At 34.7% G+C, this 15336-nt stretch overlaps 2 protein-coding genes across 3 annotated transcripts in view; both read left to right on the forward strand.

The window, feature by feature from the left end:
- The window catches only part of LOC100378522 (uncharacterized), a 40342-nt gene extending 31710 nt beyond the window's left edge, over positions 1-8632 (forward strand). For both annotated transcript variants that reach the window (XM_002735436.4, XM_085490538.1), the window contains 10 exons: positions 114-254; positions 378-476; positions 1136-1306; positions 1640-1830; positions 2340-2463; positions 2575-3625; positions 4270-4509; positions 4796-5081; positions 5792-5849; positions 6390-8632. In XM_002735436.4, the coding sequence (XP_002735482.3) occupies positions 114-254; positions 378-476; positions 1136-1306; positions 1640-1830; positions 2340-2463; positions 2575-3625; positions 4270-4509; positions 4796-5081; positions 5792-5849; positions 6390-6530 (2502 nt within the window). In that variant the 3' untranslated portion in view covers positions 6531-8632. The remainder of the gene's footprint in view (positions 1-113; positions 255-377; positions 477-1135; positions 1307-1639; positions 1831-2339; positions 2464-2574; positions 3626-4269; positions 4510-4795; positions 5082-5791; positions 5850-6389) is intronic.
- Positions 8633-12978: 4346 nt separating this feature from the next.
- The window catches only part of LOC102808833 (uncharacterized), a 33600-nt gene continuing 31242 nt past the window's right edge, over positions 12979-15336 (forward strand). Inside the window, exon 1 of the mRNA XM_085490542.1 lies at positions 12979-13151. The gene's annotated coding sequence lies outside the window, so the exon portion shown is untranslated. The remainder of the gene's footprint in view (positions 13152-15336) is intronic.

Raw genomic sequence — 15336 nt, forward strand, 5'->3', positions numbered from 1 at the left:
ATTAATTACAAATACCATTACAGTCAGATGAACATGAACTGTTAAATAAGTGTACAGTACATTCACATTGGAACTGAATTTTTGTCTGATTGTAAATTAATTTTGTTTCACAGTCTACAACTCAGTTAGACAAAAGGAAAGTTGAGCAACATGGTGCGGATCAGAGACGACAACAGCTGATAAGAAGTAGTTCTAGTACAATTACGCCACAACCCCAACGATCACCACCAAATGCTTGGTCATCAAATACACAAGTAAGTTAACATAGTTAATATTATTTCCATGGTTACTATTCCTTGAGAAGGAATTACAGTGTTTTAATATTTTTTAATTGACGTAAAAATGTTAAAGTCTGATTACTACTCATTTATTGACAGCACCCTGTGAGAGATACAGTATCCTTAACTGTAGAGGAAAGATTGAAAACATTGCTTGATAGTCCTCATCCAGGTGTTTTACAGCAGCAAAATAATAAGGTATATTTAAATCTATTACCGGTATTGTAATATGTCAATGTTTGCCATATGTTTTAAACTATAAGAGTTAAACTTTACCACATATCATGTGAATTGTATGCTTATTTTTCTGATTTGTTCCATTTCACACCAGAATCAACCTAAAATTAAAATGTCAAATTTTTTCACCTTTCAAAAATACATTAGTGTTTTTCATATTTTTTCAAAACTTTTGAAGAAAGACCTGTAACCAATGTGAAGTTATGCCCATCTGGTCTAAAATGAATTGAAAAATGCAGGAATATGTGCAAGATGTTGCATCAATATTTTGACAAAATTAAGGAATTTTATAAATATCTGCACACTGCTTAGAATGTAATTTGAATTGTTGTATCAATAGATTGTTACATTGTATATTCTCTATAATGAGCGCATCTGAAATATCTACTCCTGTGATCCATCAATGTTTGTTTTGTTGTGATTTAAAGTTCACCAATCTCTCAATTTATAAAGTGTATGTGTTTCTATTGGAACAAATATAGCATGCTAAAAACTACTGTAACATTACATTACATCACATCACATCACATCACATCACATCACATTACATTACACCACATTAATAATGTTTCATCACATTTACATTTCATTTATACAAATCATTTATCATCACCATACAGGACTATGATGACGGTGAATTACTGCAACCTCCACCACCACCAAGACGAACACCATCTCGATTCATGGATGATAATGATAGTGACGATGGACGAGTTAAAACAATGACAGACGGAACTGTCAAATATGATGCATATAGCGGTGATTGGGATCCATATCCTTCAACTTATGTGGTACGATTATTGTAAATACAAATACAGAAATGTCATGATTGGATGCGTTCAGTATAAACAAATATTTTATTGAAAAGTTGTTTTAGAAGCATAATCATCTGAAAACTGCTTAAACAAGCAATTATGTGAACTAGATATAAAGTAACTTTAATTACTGATTTCTGTTGTTATGGTTTTTTTTCATTTTCATTTCACAGTTCATTGCATTTATTTCACGTTGGCTTCTTTCATTCTCTGTATTAAATGTTTTCAGGACGTCCATATCATTTTCACAGTGCATATCATTCCTGGACACTACATATATTGCATGGTGTTATGTTTTTTTTTCTATAGCCTTCACATGTTGGAGAGAAAAAAGAAGGACCTAGAGTTCAAGCCCTTCTTGAAAGACCCAGGACAACATCACCAACATCTCCAAGGCAAAACCATGTGAACAACAGAATGTCACCACCATCATCATCTCAACCAGGCAATACTAAATCTCCTAGCAATTCAACCAGTAGTTCATCACTTGTGACTCCCAGGTATGAAGTGTAATATTATGAACTTATTTATGGTATTCTTGTGATAATCTTAATTATTATACATCTGTCTCTGTATCTCTATATGTTACAATGTGCCATAGTTTTGTGGTATTGTGCAGGGTATCTGCGTCCTACCTTATTAGGAAATGTGAATCCCAAATATGGATTAATTTTCAAGATTCCAAAAAAGTTTCAATAATTTTTACATATTTGCTCGGGGCATCCTACACCTAGCGGCATATAATAATAAGGTTATTATAAAGATAATGCAAAGTATGCCCTCAAACAGTGCAACAGACGTTCAACTGATGTGTCAGGAGTTCAGGGCGATGATTCTATTTTCATCACATATAACTGCATCTAATCTCTCATCGCCATATGTGCAATAATAAGTGTCACATAATTGGGTGTCAATTTAAAATATCAGTTACAACACAAAAATCCAGGATCTGATTATGTTTTGGTACATAACATTAGATGTTTTAATATTTTAGTGATTTTGTTTTCAGTTGGCAGCAGACAAGAGCTCCGTCGTCTGGAAGTGTAGATAACCTAACTAGAGCTCCACCGTCTAGCAGTGTAGATAACCTAAGAGATGCATGTAACAAATTATACAGTGGTCATCCTAGTCAGGTAGAGTACAACAACAAATCAATAAGAAGATGTTTAATATATGCATTTAATTTAATCTTTTAAATCTAGTAAATAACAAATTAAAATAATGACCCCCTTATTGTGTTACAGACTCCACCCTATCTTCCAAGGAAACTCCCTACTTACTATGAGCACCTGCATAGACATCCCGGCCAACAATCTGATTGGAGAGACCAGTCACCAACCAGGCAAAGAGAATCCAGTCCATCTAGAGAGAGAGAATCAAGTCCAACAAGGCATTCTTCAAACAAATTAAGGGAATCAAGTCCAACAAGACAGTACTCAAGAGATGTCAGTCCTACAAGACAACCTCATCACTTTCATGATTCTGCGAGATCATTGCCACAAAACACGATAGAGAACCCTTATGAGAGAGCAAGAAGTAGAGACTCTAGTCCCATTAGGAAAAATATGAATCCTGCTGTTGAGAATAAAACACAAGCCACACATGTGCATAGACCGTATCCTGTCAGCAATTATCAGCAGGACCAAAGACGAATGGAGTTATATCAAAAAGAACTTGAAAATGAAAGACAACAGAAATCAGTAACTACACATAATTCACTTCCAATTAATAGACTAGCTTCACAAGATTCCAATTACTCCACAGTGTCATACAATAGTATAACTGACTCTATGACATCAGCTCACACACAAATGTCTTCATACCTCAGTAATTTGCCATCTTCCATAAAAACCACCGGATTACATTCATCGTCGCGAGTTCCACCAAAAGTGCGAGAGAATCCACATGCAGAAGGTAGAATTGACCTTGAACTGAACTATACACCAAGTGAGAGCTCTTCTAGATCACATACACCTCCCTTACCACCGTTATCACCTGATAACACTCCTCCCATTACGCCACCGGAGTCTCCCCCGCCAACCAGGTCACGTACTAGTTCTCGCTTATCACCGTTTGAACAGTTAGCTAAAATGAAAAATGGGAGTGACAGGCGGAAAAAAGGATATAACAGAGGACCAAGCTCACAGATACGATTGTATCCACATGGGTTGTTTCATAGGGGAAGTGGGAGAAATAAACAAAGGAAGAGATATGAGAAACCCATCTTAGCACCTCCTATTGCAGAACTTGCAAAAAGTGAAGATTCTAATGAAGATGATACAGTCAGAGATAGTGGTAAGTGTGGTGTAATTGTTTTTTATTTACTTTGATTTTTCAAATTAAACTGTAATTGGCTATATGTAGTACATTGGTCTAACATTATAGATTTATTGATATGCAGTAAAGTGGAGTATCTGAGTATATGACATTGTAATAATTATGGATGGAATTAAAGACAGAATTGCATGTTGACTCATTAAAAAATATACATTTGTGGCAAATCAGAGAATGTTATTGTACATTATCATGGTGACACTCATTGCAATGGAACCTCAGAGAAATTTTCACTGCTATACAATTTCACGATTTTTATTGACTCATGAAATTTGCAAAAAATTTTCTCTTACGAAATTAGACCAGTTTACAGTATCTGCTCTGAGTACATGTTTTTAAGAAATGCCTTATCAAAATAGTTTGCAAAACTAGGTTGTTGTACAGCTTAAATACATGCTATGTGTGAGTGCACTTCTAATAGTATAGTACAGTATTGGTTATTATTGTACTGCATTGTTAACCCTGTGTTGGTGTCTTCTCTTGCATGTGTGTTGATTCTTAGTTGATAAAAAGTTTCTAGTGAGCCTAAAAATATGGATGATAGAATGCTGGGTAGTGGTCAAACAGTACTACCTTTCATTTAATATATACCGGTAACTTTTCAGAATCTATTACATTACACCTGGACACTGGGCAAGACAGCTATGGATTAGCCTCAGAGTCACAGACAGAAGATAGTTCCCGACCAAGAGTAGATGCCGATAGTGTCCGCCATCAACTAATAGCACTTGAAAAGATGTACCAAGATATCTTGAATGTAGTTAGTGGGAATAAAGACGATAAATTTGAAAGCAGAAGATTTTCTGGAAGCCAGCAGTCATTACAGTCCCGTGGTAGATTCCGAGGTATGGCTCATCGTAATACGGATTTAGTTTTTTATTCCAAGTATCCAAGTCAGTTTCTGCTCAAAAGTTGTATGGATACAAGTTAACGATGATTAATTGCTCACGCCTAATGTGTCATTCATATAAGCTTTTGAATGTGCATTGTTATTTAGTTTCCAGTTATAAATATCAAAGCTAGAAAAAGAAAAAATACTTGTTTTTGACCAAAAATGTCAAAAATAAAAATAATCTGTTTTTCATTTTAACTAATATCATAATCTATATTTTATCATTTTTTTTATATCAGGGAGTGTGAAACGTGGACAAAGAGATAAAGATGTGAAATTGGTCAATAGACGTTTTGCTCGAGTGGAATCCCATGTAGTGACATTAGCCCGTAGTGTGGCTCATCTATCATCAGAACTCAGATCACAAAACTCCCTAATTCAAGAAATAGAGTTTTTAAAACAAGAAATATTACATTTAAAAGAATTTCACATGATTCAATCTGGTGACTTTATAATGTCAAGAAATCACCGACTGAAGCCTGTACCGCCATCAGCAAACTCACATAGAATCCAAAAACTGACTAAGTAAGTAGGATTCATGGAGTTCTCAGGTTTTTATCAAGTACTTTAACAGGGATTTGTTTAAACAAGGGAACAGGAGCGCAGCGCCCTCTTGCAATGCATGTGCCCCCTTACCCTGGGGCGCAGATCCTCTGGCAACCATAAAATTCTGATTGACCAGGGATCACATGTGGCCACAGTTTTCAACTGTGACATGTCTGATAATAATTTTGGCCCAAAGGAAGCCATAGAATGCTCCATTTTAACTAAGAATTATCAAAAACTCCACAACCTGGTAGGGAGAACCCTATCTCCGCCACTTGGTGGCGCTGCTGAATTGAAGTTCTCCCTCTTGCAGTTTTTTTCTAGAAAAACCCCTGCTTTAACCTGTAAAGCATTCCACAAAAAAGTGCGATAGTAGCTGTGGTATAAAGGCTATAAAAGTTTCTAAGGAGACTTTTACCCATATTTTGTGTTCAGCCAATGTCTGTGTTATATTGATATTTTCAGAAACACATGGAGAACAAATTAATTTCAAATAAGATTTGTTCTGGGTAGAAATGTTTGCATATTACCGGTAATTGTCTTATTTGCATAATGAAAGTAAATGAAACCTGGTTCAGTGTTTCAGTTGCATAGTGTCTTTCTTAAACATGATGTGTGCATTAATCATTGGTAACTTATTCAGTTCAAATAATGGATGAGAATTTGTTTTGTTTCTTTTTTTTTTTCAGATTTTTTGGTGAAGAGCCACCATTACTTGCAATATTTTTAAAGCAGCTTGGATATGAGGTAAACACCATTGAACACAAAATTATGTGCTCACAATGATATATTCATATTCAATGTTATTTTATCAACCTCCTGCCATTTCACTTTTTTGGTCTGTGGAAATATGCATGTGATGAATATATAATTGCAGAGTAGCATTAATTCTCGCCTATGGCTCGGATTGATACAAAAATGTTGCAGTAATCACTTGTGTCTAGTAGATAATTATCACTGTGTGATTCTGAAAGATCACAAATCAGTGATATATGTGAGGTTGTTGATGAAATCACCACACAGTCGTTTGTGGTGCTATTTGGCACTTTTTCTATTTCAAAAGTTTGTAGGAAACATAAACAATTTGTTGATTGTCATGAGCTTACTTACACTGAAGTATCCTGTATACAATAAATGCAAATGCTGGTTTACATGTACATGTACTTTTAATGGTGACAGGCTTCTGTCATGGTGTGTGTTTTCAACTCATATATAGTATGCTAAAAACTAAGTGTCTGTCATTGCAATTATCATGACTAATTGATTCTATTCATCTTTGTTTTTCAGAAATATGTTCCAAATTTTGACCGAGAGAAAGTTGGCATGATAGAACTTCCATTTCTCAATGAACAACGATTGGAGAAGCTAGGAATTCCTACGGGACCAAGATTACGTATCATGCATGAAGCACAACTGATTATGTCCTGAAACAACACACAACGAGATTAAATGTTAAAATGTGGTTGATGACATCTGATACCTGGAAATTAAATCCTATTGAATCTGGTTGTCAGTTGAGGGCGCTCTCTTTAGTTAATGCAGTTTCGTACTCTATACTGATGAGGGCGCTGTTACAATTTCAAAGTGTAATACAGTATTCAATTCTTGTACTTAAGGTTGTTTGAGCTGAATTCAAATTTTGCTACTGTGCATTTACTGCATATACGCAATGCATTGTGGGTTAATGCATAATAGAAAGCAAATATTGTGGCTGCAAATATGTTTTGTGCACTAAGCCAGCAGTATCGTTAGCTAATTGGCAGGCATATACAGCTGTGTTTCTTTCAGAAAGCAAATACTGTGGAATACTTTATTTTCGCTGGAATTAAATTTCGCTGAAAAGGCTTTTTGGGCGTTCTTTATGGAATTTATTTTCACTGATTTTTGATTAATTGAATGTGAATATAGGAAAAAAAGTATATTCACTGGATTTTATTTTCACGGAATCATCCCTTCAGCGAAAATAGCGAAAATAAATTCCAAGCGAAAATAAAGTATTCTACAGTATATCATTTATGTGGATCATATGTCAGCCAAGTAGCTGACAATATTGCTGGCTTGGTGACCCCAAAAAAGGACATGGGATGACCTTTTCATCCCATGTCACCAAGAAAAATTCGAAATATAAAGAAACCAGAGTAAAAATGACAATTTTGTACATTTTTCATGTTGGGCCGATGTATTTTGATTATTGTCCACTGACCCCTATATTTGGTGTTCTGATGGCATGAACCCATAATACCAGTAATGTAAGTATGATGAACATGACATCTTTAATTCAGCTTGAACCTCTGTAATCACACTGGCTGATGGTAATATATTCATCACTGCCATTATTACTATGTACTTAAAAACGGTTTCTTGAGTGAAGTAAAATTAGCTTCATTTGAACCGCATATTTTGACCCATTCCCCTTCTTGAATGTTTGTACTTGATATGCCTAAAATTCATTCTTTAAGGGGAACTGTGGCGTTTAAAAATTATCATCCAGACAAAATCATCACATCATGTGTGGTGTATACTCGCTATGATGATAGCAGTGTATCTTTTCATAGTCAATTGAATGTTTAAAGTTGCATTTCCACTTTACAAATCTGTGAGGTCTCAGCCCCTGACTAAGATATGTACCATAAAATGTTGGGATTGTGGATGGGCAGTGAAAGTGTAAATTTAAGTAAAATCTCCTAAATTAGATTTGTAAACAATAGGAAAACTGAGTTACTGAGTCTATAAAGGTCACTTATACATGTGTATGTTTGTACAAGGGATAAGATCTATCAGTATTCTATGAATTGTATAAAAATGTGGGTGCAGGAATATCAAGTTTTAAACAAAAAACATAATTTTTACATATTTTAAGATTTTTACTTGTTTTGGGGGAGATGTTTCACAAATTTGCAAAATGGGCATGTAACGTTAACATTTCAAACTATTGAAAATGATAACATTTTCACCTGAAATTTTCCCTGATTCATGGATATTTGTCTCACAAACTCAAAGCGGATAACAATATTGGCTTTTCATTAAACATTACAGACATTGAACAAATCTGTCAATCTTTTCTTGTCAGAATGGAATAAAGGGAATTAATAAGCATTCCCATTCTTAAATGTATTCATTTCTTTAGTAACAATGACATACTGTCTACCAAAGAACTTGCCATTCAAAAGAACAAATCTATCAGATTAATATTATGACAATATTTATATTCCACTTTTTAATGCATATTTTATATTGCTGGTTGTTAATTTTTAACTTTCCAGCTTTTTTTAAATAAATTCAGTTTGTATGAAAGAAAAAGGTCTCATATCAGTTATGACTGCTATGTTATTTTATTATTTTTTGGTATCATGTAAATGAATTGTTCGTCACTTTCATTAAAGTATCCAATAGTAATATATCGTAGATATCAATACTAAATTATTTTAGTGATTATTGTAATAAATGTTGTATCATGTAATCTATACATACAGTCATCATAGCTTTGTGTAATAAATTTGTGTTCATCTGATGGTGACATGAATCTCTAAGTCGTGACATATTTACTAAACGATGACATATACATATGTTCATCAATCCCCTCTGCCAAATTTAGCCTGACGCAGTCAGTATGAGTTAGAGCGCTCTCACCAATGGATTCAATTGTAAACTAGTCTGGACCTAATTAATTACCGGTAACTCTCCACGATTAGGTCAACCATAACAAATCTTGTCTAGAATACTGGTAAATACAGTGTAAGTTTTGCTCATACCACTGTTGTGGTTATAATACTCTGTATCCACCGAGAACATTTTGAGGAACAATACCTTTGCTAGAAACACTCCTCAAGCTGCCAACCCAACAAATCACCTTGCACTGCTTTGTGGATATTCACCTCATCAAGTCTTGTCAGAAATCTAACATTGACACATATTTCAAAGCAGAAGTCAAATTAATCTCTGTAAGCTTTCAGTCTATCCAAGGGAGTCATCGTCGTCTGCACAGCAACCAATTCTGGTTTTCACGTTTAAAGGAATGAGGGGGATTGAGAGCAGTGATAGACCTCAGAATAAATTTGTCAACCTAGTCTTTTCTGATGATCATACAACACTATATTAGACAGTGTTTCAGACAGAATGACTATATACCTATACATATACTAATATACCCAGACAGTCAAACTCTTGAGGTTTGAAGTAGACTGGACAGCATTCCAATTCTGAATACTTCCTCTGCTTAGCTCCACTGGTGTTTTACACGTATGTGCACAGTGATGGTAGTTCAACTCCATGTCAGGAAAATTGTCATAGACCCCAAGATGAATGGTTTCATCATTACACATCAAACAACCCCTTCAGTACACACTATTACTCCCGAGGTCTGTATAGTAGGGTTTTTAGTCAATGAAGTGTACCGGGTAATCTCTGTTAGAGATAACTCTGCATATCTGGGGATGGAAATAGACATGTGCAACACAGTCTTCTGTCCCCCAAACAAATGCTGTAAAAACATACAGTATCATCTCTGATACCACACAAAACACTTGCTCGTCAAGCACAAGGAAGCAAAAGTTGTAACATCCTGTGTGGTTAGTTTTATACATCGTGTAATTTGTACATGTATTTAGACATTAGACAATGAACAATAATATCAGGTATTGTCAAATGTAACAAGCATTCCACATGGAGCCACAGATACTTACATTAGCTCATACAATATTAAGTTGATAATATTTATAATCATTTTTGATAAAATGCATATTTGACGTGATATATGACACCATGGTATTGTTCATATGGCAATAGAATGAGGTTCATAATAAATAATACGTAAAGCGTTGAAAGACTTGCTTGCAAACTGTTTTTCAAGGATTTTCACTTTCCTCATTCAAGGATTTTCACTTTCCTCATTTTAAATCAACATACTTTTATACTTTATTTGGACATAATGAGTCAAGTGCATTCAATGATGATAACTTAATTTTATCAGTGCACTGTATTCTGTGGTGTTGACCAAAATTATAACCACGCTGAATTCACTATTGTACTCACTGAACGATGAAATTGAATTTTTTTTATTTGTTTCTATGTAATGTTATAATTTAAACGTCTTTTTTGTACTGCCAGAGATGATTGTAGAATGTTGGTTGTTATTCTGTCTACAACAAGATATATTGACAATGAGAATGTTACTTTCAATTAGTGTGAAACAATCGTACTAACTGCAATTGTTGACTTTCTACATCCGGATAAAACAATAACCATTATTTAAAAATCATCAGAAAGTGGTTGTTTTTGACTTTTTTTTATAAATCCTCCCCTTATTGCATTTCGTAGAAATAAAAACTTAAAAGATAAACTTACAAGTTCTATTCTACGTACTGACAAACTCGTGAAAGAACGACACACCAGACGACGAAGAATTACTTTCCCGGCATTTTAACTAAATTGTATAATGAAAGTAATAACGTCGAACATTCTGAAAGCTAAATAAATTACTCAATTACTGTTTCGACTGATGAAGGGTTCAACAAAGAACCGGAAACAGCACCATCACACAAGTGAATAACCAAATTACGGATAAATTTAGTGCTGTATTCACATAGGCTTCCTTCGTATTCAGGTTCGTATTCTAATATTGTTTCCGTGTTTACTTCTATCGGGATCACACCTGAAATACTTTAATACATTTGTTACGTATTTAGTTGGTAATGCAATACTGCCCTCAGTCGGTGAGATGTTCGTCAATCCACCACCACATTTCCCGCGGTGAGACTTGTTGTATTTAGATGGATGGTAACGCATGACATTGATCTGCTGAAAGAGAATTTGGCAAACAGGCCTGGGACCTCAGGAGAGTGAATGGAAATAGCAAGAGCTCTGTCAATTGTGTGGGAACTAACTACTAATTGAGATTCCGGACGTGAATTAAAAAGTATTGGATAGTTATACCAGCACCAGAAAGAGTTTGTAAAAATGTGATCAAGGCGATAATGAAGATGAAAAACATTTACTTTTGAGCTGCCCACATTTTGAAAATGAATGAAAAATCCTCCTGAAAAACTGCAAAATTACCTCAAGTGAAAAGAACAAAGACGTAATGTTTTTAAAAATTATGGAAAATAACATTGTTCTGTGTCTATATCTTAAAAATACCATATACAAAGCACTGCCTGTGTAAACCCCTGGGTGGGGAGAGCCTTTACTTTGATTTATTTACTGTATTTTTATTATTTTCTGATTTATTTGTAGTTATTAGAACTTTTAAGTTTGTAGTTATTTTTAGTTGCTTTATTTTACATTATTTTTACCTTACTATATCCACAGCAGATTACAGTTGCGTAATAAACTATTATTATTATGGTTGCCCAATGAGAGACGGGTTTACATGGTTCTGTTTACATTTCGTTCCCGTTGTGGGCGCTTGTACTTGATCGTTTTCTGACACCCGAGAACGTAACGCAAACAAAAAACAACACGTTACGTTCCCGCTACGTACACAAATCTTAAACTCTCTAATAGAAACATTAATTAATTCCAAGTTGCAATTTATAATATTACGTGGATGACAGTAGCAGGAATGTTGGAATCCAAACAGAAAAATTATGAATGTTTACAATAATATTTTACAGATATATAAGAAGATAGAGGGGGGGGGGTCAAGTGACACACATACCAGTGACTCATTGATATGGGAAACTGTTCTTTTTCATGGAAGCGAATCATATGTCGTCAATATAGTACCACATTTTTTTTATCTCTGATGCAGAATATTATTGCAGGATAGAATTCTTTTAAATATAATATACTTCATTTGATTTACATGTATATAACATGACATTTCTTCAGCATAAAAAATGTATCTCTTGATGTCAAGCGATTATTACGATTACGTCGCCAATTTAGGTAAATATGCAAATTAGGAATTGTCTATTCACAACTTTCATGCGTTTCCCCCTTTTAAAAAAATATGTCAGAACTGAACGTAATAAAATAACAAAAACTGAGGAGCGGTTTAATCAAAACCTCTCGTGTTTATGCCCAGACCTGTGCTGAATATTAATACCCATATTCAGAGAAAACGACTACTACAATTTTAAATCTGTTTCCAGCTTACATTTCTGCATGAAATTAACTTTCTGATTATCAACCTCACAGCTGATTATATGAGAGCTCCAAGGTTGATTAGAATAAGTTATAGCTGTGGTTCTGCTGCGTTTTGGTACCCTTTATGGACTCAAAATCGCCGCGGAACCACGGCTAAATAAGTTACTAGTACAGTCTAGAAAATAACGTACGTAAAGAAGCCTTACCATGGAAACGTCACTGGTGGAAATAAAAAAAAGATAAGAAAAAAACTATCAGGGTCAAGTTGATATGATATTTAAACAATAAATCGAATATCGAATCGAAATGAGAATTTCATTCATTAAAAACATAGATAGACGGGAAACAACATTGATTTTTCAGTAAATTCAGATGAAAAATTTGCTATGGTTTTTAAAAATGAAAATAGATTTAAAAATGAAAATGGCTTTTAAAAACAAAAATAGATTTTAAAAATGAAAACGGATGTTAAAAATATATACGGATTTTGAAAACAAAAATAGATTTTATATTGAAAACGAAAATGGATTTAAACAATTGTTTTTTAAAATAAAATCATCTCAGAATCGAAATTGTTTTTTAAAATTCGATTTCAGAACTAAAATGGTTATTAGAAAGGGATTATAAAATAAAAAATGAATTGTAAAAATGTAAATGAATTGTAAAAATGGTTTTATAAAATGCCATGTTGTGAACCACCTCCGTCGCCGTACTGGACTATCTAACTTGTCAACAAAATGGTGACAACTTTTTCACTTACTTAAGTGGTCTAGTTCGTTCGTGGGTGGTGGATTGTGGGAACAGATTGCTAGTTCTGATACTTCCGCTTCCGCGTTAATACAACTTACTCGTGGACTGCGTCGTGGATTAATGTACCTCTGATATGGATTATTAAAAACAAGAAATGACGCGACAATCAACTCTTTTTATGGAGAGCCACTGCATGGCGAGATAACAGACGAGGTAAGAAATACAGTTATTTTCGTAAATACTGTGCGAGGTTGAGTGTAGTAAAAATATTTGTTGGAATTCATAGTGTCACAGTGACGATTATTAAACTAGCTAAGCTTGTCACGTCGTTTCTGTGCTGCTTTTAGTCCAATTTCCTCATGTGTCTTATATTTGTTTCAAAGTTCAAAATCAATGGCAAATTATAGAGATTAGTCAAAACACTGCGGCGACACTGCGGATTTACAGTTCAGTAACTTGAACGTCAGCAGAAGCAAAACAATGGCTTATTTCCTGTTTGATGACTGTTTGAGGTTAGCTAATCACTCTAAGAACTTGGCTATCCAAGTCTATCATTGTGGCGTACAACTAAATGACAACGAGTAGTAATACTGCTGGCTATTTTTTTTTAAAATTATTAGATAATATATTGTCCTCAAATGTGAACGCAAACGTTGATTCCTAATCTTTTGACCACCAGCTTCCATTGGTTGTAAGACGTCATCCTTAAAGACAAGTTGTTATTGCAGGAAACAGTATGCCGTGATCGAGTCTTTCTGCGTATGCACACAAGTGAAGTGTCATGACCAACTGGGTGGTCATCGGGACTTTCGCCAATTCGAGTTGTTGAATGTGCATGCGTTGACGCCCCCTTATTCCGTTGCCTGCTTTGAATTGTGTCACTGTTCGACCATTGATTCTATAATACAGTCACGTAGTATAAAATGTGATTTAGGGGTTGCAAGACACAGTTTTAGCTTGCAGTTGGTAGTATGCTGATATCACAAATAAACAATCCCTATGTGTTTAAAGAACTACTGTACAAGATTATGTTACATAACAATAAACATTGTGGCACTGGTATCTTGAAAACAGCTGTTTATTGCGTACAATCATACAGTATACTGTAGAATACATTATTTTTGCTTGGAATTTATTTTTGTTATTTTCGTGGAAGGGATGATTCCGTAAAAATAAAATCCAGTGAAAATAAATTCCATGCAGAACGCCCAAAAAACTTTTTCAGCAAAAATTAATTCCAGCGAAAATAAAGTATTCCACACTACTATACTGTCTGTTACAATCAGTTCAACACTGAGTTTTCTGTACACTTATCTTTTTATCTAACATGTTATTTTAGCTAAGATTCAGTAAAAGTTCATTCTTACGTTGTATTGCCTCTCGATCAACACTGTGATTTTAGCAAAGTCTCTCAACACTGTGATTTTAGCAAAGTCTCCCAACACCGACACGCAAAGTCCCTCAACACTGATTCTAGTACAGTCCCTCAACATTTTGATTTTAGCAAAGTCTCTCAACACCAACACGCAAAGTCTCTCAACACTGATTTTAGTACAATGCCTCAACACTGTGATTTTAGCAAAGTCTCTAAACACCAACACGCAAAGTCTCTCAACACTGATTCTAGTAGTCCCTCAACACTGTGATTTTAGCAAAGTCTATCAACACCAACACGCAAAGTCCCTCAACACTGATTTTAGTACAATACCTCAACACTGTGATTTTAGCAAAGTCTCTCAACACCAACAGGCAAAGTCCCTCAACACTGATTCTAGTACAGTCCCTCAACTTTGTGATTTTAGCAAAGTTCCTCAACACTGATTTTAGTACAATACCTCGACACTTCAATTTTAGCAAAGTCCTTCAACACTGATTCTAGTATATTTGTACAACACTGTGATTTTAGTGCAGCCCCTCAACACTGATTTTAGTGCAGCCCCTCAACACTGAATTTAGTACAATACCTCAATACTGTGATTTTAGCATGGCCCCTCAACACTGATTCTAGTACATTTGTACAACACTGATTTTAGCACAGCCCCATAACACTGATTTTAGTGCAGCCCCTCAACACTGAATTTAGTACAATACCTCAATACTGTGATTTTAGCATGGCCCCTCAACGCCGTGATTTTAGCATGGCCCCTCAACGCCGTGATTTTAGCAAGATCAAGGTGCTTCTAATCCATATGTTGAGCTAAATGAGTATTTTAGTGTTTTTTAATGTGATGCATGGTAATCATCAATGCTGTAAGATATTTCTTTATTATTATGACCATATAAAAACAAAATACATTTTTACCTTGCCCGTACCATCAAAGATGGAAGGGAAAGGTATATTAAGGGAAAAATTTTGTCCGGCGTTGTTGTCGTCGTTGTTGTTGTCATTGTCGTCGTC

The sequence above is a fragment of the Saccoglossus kowalevskii genome, chromosome 2, assembly GCF_978046115.1.
Source record: "Saccoglossus kowalevskii chromosome 2, keSacKowa6.1, whole genome shotgun sequence".
NCBI classification, from domain to species: Eukaryota; Metazoa; Hemichordata; class Enteropneusta; family Harrimaniidae; genus Saccoglossus; species Saccoglossus kowalevskii.